At 41.6% G+C, this 14,037-nt stretch overlaps 1 protein-coding gene across 6 annotated transcripts in view; it reads right to left on the reverse strand.

Moving 5' to 3' along the window:
- The window catches only part of CTNNA2 (catenin alpha 2), a 1,197,048-nt gene that overhangs the window by 816,031 nt on the left and 366,980 nt on the right, over positions 1-14,037 (reverse strand). For all 6 annotated transcript variants that reach the window (XM_027129221.1, XM_027129219.1, XM_027129216.1 and 3 more), the window contains one exon: positions 6,828-6,994. In XM_027129221.1, the coding sequence (XP_026985022.1) occupies positions 6,828-6,994 (167 nt within the window). The remainder of the gene's footprint in view (positions 1-6,827; positions 6,995-14,037) is intronic.

Genomic DNA, 14,037 nt, shown 5'->3' on the forward strand with positions numbered 1-14,037 from the left:
CCCACCCGGATCCATCTCCCTTCTTATGGCAAGAGCATCCCGGTTGGGAGCAGTGAATCACTCTTTCCCTAGGCTGGTTATAAAAATCTAAATTTCATACTTTCTGCCTGCTCTGTGAACACGTAGCTCGGCCCTTTACGTCTTTTTTTTTTTTTTTTTTAATTTTGTTTTTTTCTTGTGTTGTACAATATATTCTTTTTTTTTTTTTTTTGAAGATGTTGGGGGTAGGAGTTTATTAATTTATTTATTTATTTTTGCTGTGTTGGGTCTTCGTTTCTGTGCGAGGGCTTTCTCTAGTTGTGGCAAGCGGGGGCCACTCTTCATCGCGGTGCGCGGGCCTCTCACTATCGCCACCTCTTGTTGCGGAGCACAGGCTCCAGACGCGCAGGCTCAGTAGTTGTGGCTCATGGGCCTAGTTGCTCCGCAGCATGTGGGACCTTCCCAGACCAGGGCTCGAACCCGTGTCCCCTGCATTAGCAGGCAGATGCTCAACCACTGCACCACCAGGGAAGCCCTACATCTTATTCCTACGTTAAGCTTTGTAGGGAGAGAGTGTTTGACAGGCAACAAAGGAGGAAGGGGTTTTGTTTCCTGGTCCTGGAGTGCTCCCTGGACAGGCTCAGCAGCAGGGGTAGCTCCTCCAACACCAGCTGGCCCCCATGGGTGATTCTGTAGTGCAATGCCTCTAGTGAGACATGTCTCCACGCACAGTTTTCCTTGACACCCTAAAGGGCAGATTTCTAGCAAGTTCCGTTGGCTTGTGTGGCACTTCAGTGGCCTCTCTGTCATCCAGTGACCTAGGAACATCTGGATCTTGGCCCTGGTTTGGGGTGGGCTCCTCCTAGCGTGCTCTGTCTCAGTCCTGGGGGAGTGGCTGCTCCTTCCATCTGCCATTCCTAGATTCCCTAGAGTTCTCTTTACGTCTTCCTAGACAATTCCTTGTTCCTCTAATCTATTAGAGCTAATAATTCTTTATATTAAGCTTTCCCTGCTCGAATTACTGTGTAGTATTGCTCTCACTCCTGGACAGGGTGACACCTCCCCCACTCTTTGGATGGGGCCAACCTCTTTCCAATCATCCTCAACACTTAGCCCCCAGCTTCAGGCTTGGGCTTGTGACTCCAGCCTGTTCAATTTGTGGTTGAACAATTAGTTCAGGAAAAGGCACATCTCATTCAGTTCACTGAGCCCCAGTCCTAACACCTCCCTCTCCCAACCACATCACCCTTCTTCACATCCCAAATCACCCAACAATACAATTTGGTTGAACTGATCCCATCCTTGGCTTGGCGGGTGATGAGGGAGAAGAACAGTGCTGACCAAACTAAGAAATCAGCACATCCTATGTCCCCTCTAAATAATTAACTCAGAGATGTATACCTGATTTAGAGGCCAAAATGACTAACAAAATTATAAAACTTTTATTTGAGCTGCCTGGGAAGAGAATTTCCTTTTTTGCTAACTATAATCTAGAAGCATGTAATCTTGAGAATATTTTGCAGCTACCTTGAGATTTTGAGAGAAGAGCCTACAGAGAAGAGTGTCCTTAGTGAGGAAAATGAGATAGAAACCTGGTCCTTGTCACATGTTTGTACCTTGATCAAGCTTTGCCTGAAGCTACCTGCCTCTGGACTTTTAGTTTGGTGAGTCAATATATTCCCTTTTGGAAAGGCCAACTTGAGTTGGGTTTCTGTTATTTAAAATGGAAAACATCCTAATTATTATGTTTTCCTTCCAGGTGAGACCATAGCAATAGGCACAATTTTCACAACATGTGCTTCACTCTTTCTTAATGTCTCCCCCACCTATAAAGTCATGAAGGCAGGAGCTGAGTCTTATTTACCTTTGAAGTCATATATCTTGGCACAATGTCTTATACATAGTAGGCATCCAATAAGTATCTCTTGAAAGGATAACTGAATAAATAAGTAAATTCCAAATAAATCAGCTGAAGTTAATGCCGTGACAGCTCTGATGAAAAACATGTGCTAAGAACCTGGGCAGTAACTTCTACCTTTATAATCAGAGACAAGGATATTTTATACCTTGATTATGTGCAGCAGAAATTAACAAAATATTGTAAATCAACTATACTTCAATAATTTTTTTTTTTTTTAAAAAGAGCCACATCAGAGTTGCAGGACAAAACAGTAGACTGCTGAGAAATAATGTTACTGGGGACTCACTAAGACCATTCAATGCTAATGTCACAAAAATCACAGGCAATATTAAACTCACCCACCAACAATGGGGCAGCAGCATTAGATTTGTCCCCTGGTAGCCTCGAAGATAATCTGAATTTCCTGAGAAGTTGATTAAATGGTTGTGTTTTCTCATTTTGCTATTGACTTTCTAGAGAGAAATTCTGAGATAATCGGGAACATCATTATTCCAGGACTCAGACTGAGTACAGAAAAAAAGTGATTGTTTCCTCTGACACACACATGGCTAGGTGAGTTTGTGTGTAATGACATCACCAACGCTAAGAACTGGACAATATACTCTGATTGCATTCACTCAGGGTTTAGGGAAAATAAATATCGCTCTTCTTGATCACTAATTGAAATGCAGGAGTCCTTTCAAAGCGTGAAGTGTCACAACTCCATCTCCACTGATAATGTCAACTGATTGCAGGATACACCAGGTGTCTGTAGGGAATCACTCACCAGCAACTTCAACAATACAAGTGATTATAATTCAGTAGTTTTTAATGATGTCTGATGTGCAAATGATTCCTTTAGCTTCGCTCAGGAACATCAAATTCCCACTTTGGCGATAACTCGGCTTTGAACTATATGTCACTCGCTGTTCCATCACTATCCTCCTGAATTCAAAATAACTACAGTAGCAAAAACCTTCAGCAGTCATACGAATCCTTAATATATTCAAAAGAGAGCTCAACGTTAAAACACACACAAATACTTGCAAAATAGAGCAAGTAGCTTAATTTGAGCAGCTAGAATATCTATGTGTTACATGAAAAGAGGGACTCCTTAGCAGGCATATAAACTTAAGTGTGCAAATGTAATTTTAAGGTAGCAGAAGGCAAAAACCTACACACTGCCAAATCATACAACCTCTGCAGAATTCCCAGTTCTTTACTCATTTTCAGAGGGTGAATGAGTTTTGCTCAGGATTACTCAATTTGCCAACAATTACCTAGAGGGTGCAGGGCGGAAAATGAAGACGGGCATTTTAGGAGAATAAATTGACTCTCCTTCATCTGCTCAGTGAATTATTGATGGAAAGACATGAAATAAGTTTCTGATAAGAAGGCAATTCCCTCCATATTCCTGTAAGTTACTCAGAAATGAGAAGAGTCAATATCTGGAAAGAACGGCAATAGAGTTTGGGCATATGGCCTGAAAGATGAAAAGTAAAATATTATCTGAAGTGCTTAAAGGTAAAATACCTTGGCAGTGGTTAACACGGCAGGAAGCTACAGGACTCCTTATACTGTGTTAATGTCCCGACCCCACATCAAGTCACTGCTTTATTATCATTAGAAAGCGCCTGCCACTCTTTTTCTCATCTATGTTCTATCAACCGTTTGGTAAAGAAACTCATTTTTATTTGGAAGAAGTCTTGATAAAAGTATAGATGATAATTTCTAACGTGTTCCATCAAAATACATGAAGATATTTCCTTCATCTTGATTTAAAAACAAGTAAGTAGATGCTGGCAGACAACACTTGTTTATGAGAGGATGTGCTTCTATAGAAAAGAATACAAATGCCAAGCAGAATTATATACCATGTTCACTTGCAAAGAATTGTTGACACATTGTCTTTTTTAGGGGATTGGAACAATAGTCCCATCGTATGAAACCCTGATTGACCTGAACCCAAGTAGGACACACCCCACCTGAGTAATTCAGCGCTAGCACCAGAAGCTGCAGTTCCCCATTTGCTCCACTAGAGGGCACCATTCCGCCACCGCTGTTCCCTGCAGAGGCTGCGCTTTCAGTAGAACAAATGTGTTTTTCAGTCTACAATCATTTTTAATTTTACTACTGACAGTCTGACAGGACTACTTAATATTGCTGGGTTGACCTTTCCATATTTTGTGCTAAATCTTTTTTTTTTTTTAAAACTTCTCTTAATCTGCTGTGTCGGGAAGAGGATATAATTGACTCCACATGAAGACAGGCTGCAGTGTGATGTTATCAGCCGACAGCACTGGTCAAAACAGGTGGGTAGAGGCAGGATTGCGGGCAGCAACTGGTGCCATACATCACACTACAGGCCCCGATTGCACGAGCACCCTCCACGTGTGGACCATTCGGGGAGAATATTTAGCCTTCATCAATCCTCAAGAGGGGCTTGAAATGGCCTTCCACGGCACAGATAACATACAAGATGTAAAGTTAATTTCCTTAGGTTCAGTCCTATTCTCCTGGTAAAGGAAGACTGTCCATCTGGGGAAAGATCTTTCTTAAAATGTTGCCTTTGAAGACTAAGCAGGCTGGAAGAGAAAGGTAACAAAACTTTTTCTCCAACACACTTGAGAACAAAGTCATCTGTAGCCTAAAAGAAGCACATAATTCAGGCGGGGCTGCAGAAATAACAGCCAGCACTGCAGTTCCGGGATCTGACAATGGTGACATAGCCGCCACTTACCAAACACTTAACTTTGCACCGGTCTCCGTGATGAATGCTTCATAAGGAATTCCCCCAGTTTAAACCTCCCCACAACTCTGAGGGCTGCACCATCACTAGCCCCCTACTAACAGATGGGGTGTGAGACCTAAGGAAGTTTCATTTATTATTATTATTATTTTAAATTTATTTATTTATTTTTGGCTGTGTTGGGTCTTCGTTTCTGTGTGAGGGCTTTCTCCAGTTGCGGCGAGCGGGGGCCACTCTTCATCGCAGGGCGTGGGCTTCTCACTGTCGCGGCCGCTCGTTGCGGAGCACAGACTCCAGACGCGCAGGCTCAGTAGCTGTGGCTCGTGGGCCCAGATGCTCTGCGGCATGAGGGAATCCTCCCAGACCAGGGCTCGAACCCGTGTCCCCTGCATTGGCAGGCAGACTCTCAACCACTGCGCCACCAGGGAAGCCCTATTATTTTTTTACACATATATTTTATTGAAGTATAGTTGATTTACAATGTTGCGTTAATTACTGCTGTACAGCAAAAGTGACTCAGTTGTACGTATGTATAGATTCTCTTTTTTAAGGCTCTTTTCCATTCTGGTTCATCATAGGTTATTGAATCTAGTTCTCTGTTCTCTACAGGAGGACCTTGTTGTTTATCCATTCTCTGGATAATAGCTTCCATCTGCTAACCCCAGCCTCCCATCCCATCCCTCCCCCCCCCCCCCCCCCCTTTGGCTACCACCCCTCTGTTCTCTATGCTGTGGAGGCTTTATGTGGTGGGTTAGGACAGGCTGGCAAGTGGGCCCCAAACCAAGACTAGACGTAGGCTGTCTTACTCCAGTGGCCACAAGGTTATTCATAAAGTGACACTGCCCCTCAGTATCCTGTGAAATAGGTAGTCTATCCTCATACTGCTCACCTCATCCAACTGACAAGAGCCTTCCCGGGTTTCTGAGGCCTATTCTCTGAGAAAAGTCTGAGAGAAAAATTCCCAAGCAGGTTCCACTTTGTGTCCCCTGGTTCCTCAGGAACCTGAACAGAAACCATGAAGAGCTAAACCTGCTTTGTGGTTTATGACCATGCAACTCAGGCTGGGGATGTTGGAATTTGAGGCCTTTCCTAATACTGCAGAGTTTATACAAAATTTTGGAAATCTTGGCTCCTTTATTGGGGCCAGCTCAGCTAAGACCCTGCCCAAGACTTTTTGACAAAGAACACTTGTGATTTTGGAAATTTCTTAATGAACCTCCATATTGGACATATCTGATATGGAAGGTGAGGTAAGAGTAGGCTGCCATTATTCATTTCCTATCTCACCTGCCCCCTCACTGTTCATTTCATGGAAAAAGAAAATAAGGGCATGGAATAGAGACCCTCTAGGCAGAAGCCACATTCCTAAGCAACTGAGTTACATCATCAAAGGGTGGGTCCACCCCAGCTGCAACTAGATACCAGTGAGCAACTAGAAAAACAGAGAAAGGCCTAGCTGTCAAGGGCTGGGAGGGTTGCACGTGACCCAGGAAAATTTGTGACCAGGGCAAGTCTTCACTTCCATTAAGAAACAAAAGACTTAAAAGGAACCAAGGAATCCTGACAAGCAAGGCACATATCATGGAGTTCTAGGAGTTGGTGGGGCACATATGCGCCCAGAGACCCAATCCAGGAATGTTAGACGCCAAGCTTGATGCAACAAGATTGATTCTAGCCATCAGTGCTATGGACAAGGCTTCTTTTTATTGCCAGACTCAGAGAGGTTCAAAGTACGTAATTCTACAAAAGGGCAACGCTGGAGAGGTTAACACAATACAATGCAACGTGGGATCTATATTATGCTGGGCAGAGGTGGTCACGTGGCCAGCTACCCAGAAGAGCTGGCCTGGCCTAATTACCACAGGGACCAGCGCTGCTCTGAATCTCAAGACAAAGTCCAGGCAGGCACACCACGCACGGCCTCTGCAGCCTGAAAGAGGCACTGTTTTGTACGCCAAGAACTAAGGGGAAATCCAAACTCTGTGTTTTGAGAGAAGGAAAACAATTCAAGTGAATCTTCTGTCACTTTGAAAGATGTATTATTGAATATAATTTTGGTAGTAGAGAAATTGGGGGCATACCACTTGGGTGAGTAACCAAGTGATCTGGTGAGCAGCGAAACATCTTTGGTCCAGTTCAGTGCCATGGTCCATGTTGCTACCCACATAAAGCACATTTTGATAAGTTCTACATACGTACAATTCTCAGATGAGATAGAAGTCTCATGACGTCTGCCATGTCCGCCAGGATGAGCAAGCGCGTTACAGCCGATAGCAGAGCCCGGGCAGCTCGCACCATGGTGCCACGCTTCACCGAGGAGCACGGATCATCAGCGAACTCTGAAGAGGCGATGCGCATCGTCTCACCTGGAAGACAGACACGGAGACACACGTGGGTAGACGGGAGGCTCAGAGGCTGGCAGTCGTAAAGATCTGTGGATGGGCCATCACAGCTCTCATTGCAAAACCACTATTACCAGGTGGTACCAGCTCCCTCAGTGCAGCAGAAACTTTCAAGGCAAACGCATAAGTGCACCCAGACAGGTGCTGTAGACAAAACCCAAGTGTAAAATTATGTGTTTAGCACCAATAAGGAATATATTTAATTCAATTTGTCTAAGAACTGAGATGAATTTGCCTGACCTTAATCATTCTCACTCTGCAAATCCCTTGGAACCAGTGGTATTCACTAGGCTAGTTGGTTTCTCACAGTTGAAGAATAAAGTTAACTGCTCCAGAGAGGAATGAAACTTAAGACCTTGGCCTCATGAACTCTGTACTCTTAATTGAGCTAATCAGACAATAACAGACTATAGAGTTACCCCAAGTCTGTTCTTTCAATTGTCTGCTAGGAAGCTATTCTCTAATATAGAGAACATTTGTGAGACAACTGAAGCGATTCAACAGATGTTTATTAAGCACATACTCATGTCAGATTCTCTTCCAGGCTCTGGAATTGCAAAGGTGACTAAGAAGGCCCTGGGCCCAAGGAATTCACAATCTAATGAGGACACACGTTGTAAATACATACTTATAATAGTGATTACGTGCCATCATAGACATAGGATTAAGAATGAAGGCAAAGAAGAGGAGGAAGTGATTTACTTATTTAGTGTGAGGCTGGAGGGAAGCTGTCAACGTTGACAGCCTTTGAAAAACTAAAATGTATTCACCAGGAAGACAAAGGTAGGAAGGAAACCCGAGGCAGCAGGAACACCACGAGGCTCCAGAACTTGGAGCAGGGCGCTGAGTACGGGGAAATGCAATCACCTGGAAAGTCACAGCGAGTCAGGGGTGTGGGGAAGAGAGGCACCAGGGCCTGGAACACTGTGGAAGAGATCTGAACTGTGTCCTCAGCAGGGAGGGAAATGACTTAATAGATTTTTATTTTGGCCACATTATATAAAATAAACTGGAAGGGACAAGACTGGTGCAGAGAAGATAGGAAAGCACGGTTATAATCTGAGGGAGCAGTAATGAAGACGTGGACCAGGGAAATAGGAACAGGATACAGAGAGGAAGGGAGTATTAATGAGATCTGCATGAGAGAAACAACGGATGTGGGGACTGGTTAGGTATGGAAACCAGAGACGAGGTGGTGATGGTGAATACGGACCCAACACAACGGACACGTACACATTTGCACCCCAGGAGAGGGAAACAAAGGGAGATCATTCACTTCGTGAGATGGGCTCCATGGGGTGGATATCCACCCAGAGAACACAGAACTAGGAACTAGAACTAGGAAAAAGTATAATCAAGCTTCACAGAGCAGAAAACACACAGGGGTACAAATGCTTCAATGAACCAGAAGAGTAGAGTTAATATGACCAATTGATTAAATTAGGGTGACACAAGTCATTCAATATTTATTTATAAAATGATACTTCTCATCTATTCATCAAAACTGAGTTGATTTAAATAAAGTCAATTATATCACCGAAAGGCCATGCATCCTGTAATTTATCCTAAGATATAAGGGAAAATAAAAAACTCTTCTCACCATTTTACAGGCAGATCAAAATATAATGTAATTCCCTCAGTGTTGTAGTTATTTAAACCCTCACAGTGATCCTTTTTATACTTAAGAAATGTGGGTGTGTAAGGAAATATATTGTGCTGTTGGACTTTAAAAGAGGCTACCATCTATGACACAGCCAGCCAGCTTAGTCTTTATGCCTAGGCACAAACAAGTGGCTTAATATATAACAGCAGCATGGGAGAAGTTTAAATATTCACTATCATACTGGTGAGTTTTCAAGATGTATCGCTCTAGAGGCCTAAATATACTTTAAGGTAGAGGCTGGCAGTTAGGAGGTACATATTCAATCCCAGTGTTCTACCCTTGCCACAGGCTTGCATAAATCTCTTCTCTGCCCACCCTGTGTCACCCAGAAAAAGACAGTAGCAAATATCTGAGTGGTGGGGAGAAGTGTACCTCATTCTCACTCTGTAGAGTGCAGCAAGAAAGAACATTATACACCAAGGTGAATCTAATGAAATATCGAGAGGGTCACCCTAGGTAAAGAATGGACACATTTGTACATGGTATTCATGGGTAAGTCAGATGCTGTTGGAAGGGATCCACTTATTCAAGGAAGGGGGAGATTTATTCTGCATGTGAACCGAGGGAGCTACATGGTTGGTCCCAAATTTTCAGGTTAAATGGTATGAGTCATAGCTCAGGTAAGAATGGACCTTTCAGGCAGGGCTCTTCTCAGAAAAAAGGGCCCTAAGAGGAGAGTCCAGTCACACCCCCTTCCAGCTTGTGGAGAAACCATGCCTAATCAAGCTGATTTTCAAGGTCAGATTTTCATATAGGAGGTCAGTATAATAGCACTTCAGCCAGGTGCTGACTATTTGGTCAGCAATAGTGCTTCAAAGCCAGGGGATGGCACAGAGCAGGATGGAGCTGTCAGGTGGAGCTTGGGAACCACACCAGGCACTCCTGGAAGGCGCTCGGGAGATGTCCGTGAGAAAGAGAATGAGATCCAGAGAGAGAGAGAGCCAGAGACAGAGAGAGGAGATCCACATTAGCAAATGTGACTCTGCAAAAGGAAATGTCACACTAAATTCTGAGATTATCCTCCAATACATAAAAGACTATTTAATCCAATTTAAAGTAAAACTAAAAACTCACTTCAAGCAGATACAAATGATTTCATGTTGTTAAAGTTTTTAAAGGAAAGGCACTCTGGAGTTGGCTATAACTTTAATGCGTTTTACATCCCTGTAGTTTTAGGATTACTAAAAGAAAAAGGAAATCTGTATTACAAAATGATAAGAGAGTTTATCAGAATAAAATTAGCTATTTTCCCCGGGAACTGCTTTTTCTATAAGACTAAAATATTTAGCTAAGAAATAGCATGCCTGTGTAGGAGCTGGAAGACAGCAATAAAGAGAGGACACCAGAGCTGCCTGTTTCTTTTATACACACTCTTGTATTCAAGCTCATAAACTTGGTTACAGACCTAAGCTCAGAGCAGGGTTTCTACGATAAAGCCTTTGATCCTCTCAAGCCACTACCACCTGCTGGAAAGCAGAAAAAAACAGCATCTCCAAGTAAGTGACTAAGGGGAAATAATACTAATTAATCTGTATACAGCGCTTCTGTATAAAGGTTTAGTTTGTAAGTATTGTCTAAAAGTTTTACATATATTAACCCGTGGATTAACAGAGAATATACATCTTTAACAAAGACCAAGTGTCACACCTGACTCCTTCCAACCATTATTAAACTGTGAGATCAGCGATTATTCCACTTCTGTGTTTTAGTCCCCTCAACTATAAAATAGAGGTGGAAATAATAACAGCTACTTCGTAGGCTGTCATTAGAGTTAAAGATCAAAGATAACGCATTCAAAGCACCCAGCACAAGGCTTTGCCAGTAATGGGAGCTTACTCATTATTTACCATTAATACCGCAGCTACCACTATCACTGCAATCCTCTCCAATACAAGAATAGTTGGTGAACTCCCAGATAAAGGTTTGGAAGTGCACTTTGTGGCTGACTTCACTGCTTGTGTACACAATAATTAAGAAGCAAGAAAACATCTGCCTGATAAAAACGTATCGCTTTAAGGCAGAATATAACCCACTCCCCCACCAAAAAAAAAAAAAAAATGGTGTTAGTGCTTGGTTTTCAAATTGGTGCTTGTTTTGGTTCTTATGCTACCCTGGAGGACTTGGAACCTTTGCAAGGACTTGATAAATGTAGCAAGAGCCACATTCCATAAAATGGTGATTACTGTCTTGCTTAAATGCAGTAGAAGACCGCAGACTTGGAAACAGTAAACAGCGATGTGCTAAGCGTAAAAGAAAAATGGAGTGCAGAGGATCAATACTGAATCCGATGTCACTTAATATTTTTATAAAAATAAAGAGAAAAGAAATTGATAAACATGGTCACTTTAAATTTCATTGTGCAGTGGAAGTGTTTCTGAAATAACTGCACTGTATCAAACGTATAATTAAACAAAACCGATTGTAAGTTACTTTGTAAAGCAAGTAAGCACCCAATAAATTATCTTTGTTTCTAAATCCAAAATTTCAATAACCCTGTATATGTAAGGCAAGCCTCTCTACAAAAAGCATGCTGTTGACTTTATACTCTTAAGTCAATAAACGTTTCTATTGATCAGTATCTTTATTCTTCTATAACCATGACTACAAATCGAAACCAACTGAAATGTCAGTAGACTGATATATAGTACTTGGTAGTTGAAATGTGATTTCAAAAAATCTTTTAATGTGATGAGGAAAGAAAACCAATGTCATAAGTGGCATCCTGACTGAACAGCAGAGATAATACGATCATCAAAAATGCTATCATCTATGGGGCTGCCCTGGTGGTGCAGTGGTTGGGAGTCCACCTGCCGATGCGGGGGACGCGGGTTCCTGCCCCGGTCCGGGAGGATCCCATGTGCCGCGGAGCAGCTGGGCTCGTGGGCCGTGGCCGCTGGGCCTGTGCGTCCGGAGCCTGTGCTCCGAAACGGGAGAGGCCACAGCAGTGAGAGGCCTGCATACCGCAGAAAAAATAAAATAAAATACTATCATCTAATTCTGAATGAAAAAGGCAGGCTCACCATCTCAACATGCAAATAGAGAGGATGTTGGCTTCCTCTTGCTAATTAAGACACTGTGTTTAAAAAAAAAAAAAAAGGGCAGAATAGGAAGGTAGTGGTGAGGTGGGGAGTTAATGTCTAAATTCCAGAATTTAAGTATATGTCAGAGGACATCATGAAGCCTAAATCTTAGCAGATGCAGAACTCAGGTGTGACCTCTGCCTCCTTAGGAAACCATTCCAATTTGAGAGACCTCTAATTGTTAAAATTTTTTCTTCAATTATTTTGGTCCTCCATGTGTTCTTCTGAACCACACATAAAAATCTAGTCCCCTTTTCAAATCGATAAATCTTGAGAGAGTATTTTTAGATGTCCTTCAGGGAGAAGGAAAATGCCCAAACAAACACACATCAGCCATTGCCTGAGAACTAATGCTGCATCATCCAGATGATGAAAATGACAACTCACATAGAGAAATGAACAAACAACGCCCCCTAGTTTTCCAAATGTTAAATACCTACTAACTAGTCATTCAAGTTGGGCTGATTAGTTTGCTGGTACACAAACTTTTACGCAAATTTATAGTGTAAACATAAAAGGTGTTGCCAATTAGCTTTGGAGGGAAAAAATCTGGTTTCTGGCATGTTGTGAAGACAAATGATAAGATAGATAACAATTGATATCAAGTCATTATGACCTATTTCAGGATCTAAATTACTACCTATGTTTGAAAGATATAGAATATGAGCTCATAGGTGGAGTCCAACTCCTTAATTTCAGAGGAGAAAAGCCAAGTATCAAGAACCTTATATGGCTCACTCAAGGTCACACAGCCCACTTAAGGGCAGAGTTCAGACCAGAAGCTGGGTCTCTTGACTCTGAGTTTAAATGTGCTGCAATTCCCTACTGTAGTATATTTCTCTGGAAACCTTCTGTTTTTGTATGGCTTCACAAATTCACAACTGACTGTCCCCAAGTTAGTCCACATAACTTAAGACTTTTTATACCAGTTTGGATGTCTTGATACTATGCTTAGGTGCAAATATATTTGTAAGTTCCTATGGAATCTCATTGTTGTCATTAGTACAACTAAATAATACTTGCACCATTGATTTCAATCAGCTTAGATATAAATACAAAGAAAAGCAAGTAGGAAGTATAAAGAAAGCACATTATATAATTTGCATCTTAGAGGCTGCAGATGAATAAACTACACTTGGAATTGTTATACTGTAAAATAACAAGTCAACTTAACTTTTTCTAAAGTAGTCTTTGGCTAAACAAAGCACAGGAACAATTCTTATATTGAGAAACGTTGATTAGGATAGAAAACTCTACCACACATTTCAAAATTAGAAACAAAAAAAAAATGTTCCAAGTAATTGGTATCATGAACATGGTAAATGGTGCTATAAAATTACAGCTTAATTAAGCTATATTTTAAAATATCACATGGAGAAAACTGATTTTCTTCACTAGTTTGAGGGAGAAAAAAACAGAATGATCAGATTCTAGGATTTAAATGGCACAGTCTATGCTTTATTTTCTGAACTGCCATTGATTTCCAAGTCATCACAGAGAAATGGTAGTTTCTTAAATGTGATTATAGCCATGAGTCTTCTTTACTGAACTGACTGGAGGCATCCATGTCACCATCATTCTGGCTCCTATATTAAGAGAGATCACAGAAGGACCACATCTAAATCAACATCAGAATATCAATTGTAATAAAATACAGTTAACAAAAGTATTTTTGTTCGGTGGGAGGATCTGGCAATAGGTAAAGAACAAAATGGATTGAAGATAGCTCAAAACCCTAAATTCAAAAAGACAAACTTCCAAAATGTGCTAATCAAAGCTTTCTTCAATTCTGTGATCAATAGCTTGTCACGAGGGTCATGATGGATCTCAGACAGTCTTCTCTCCTTCCAACTCAAAAGTACATTCTTAAAATAAGTGAAGTAAGGTTATAACAAACATCAACCTTGAGAGGAAAACATGTCCCAACAGGGTGACATGCAGTCTTATGGGTGAGGGAAATTTGGAGGGTTAGAGAGTGACGGTCCTGTCTACACTGCCTTTAGTTTGTAGGCTTGACTGTATGATCATATCTATAAATGGGTGCAAAGTATATAAGGAGTTATATATCATTTCATTCATCCTTTTATTCATTCAATAAGCATTTATTAAGCACCTGCTATGTGGTAGATACTTGTTAAGTTCTGGATATTCAAGGTGAAGTCACGATTCCTGCCCTCTACTTACTAGCATCGTGATCTTTCTGAATGACTCACTAACAAGGATCATCTGAAGAACATCTGTAGAGAAACACCCACTGATCAGGC

The sequence above is a fragment of the Aethalodelphis obliquidens genome, unplaced genomic scaffold (genome assembly GCF_003676395.1).
Source record: "Aethalodelphis obliquidens isolate GAN/ISIS:26980383/991018 unplaced genomic scaffold, ASM367639v1 scaffold35, whole genome shotgun sequence".
Classification (NCBI taxonomy): domain Eukaryota; kingdom Metazoa; phylum Chordata; class Mammalia; order Artiodactyla; family Delphinidae; genus Aethalodelphis; species Aethalodelphis obliquidens.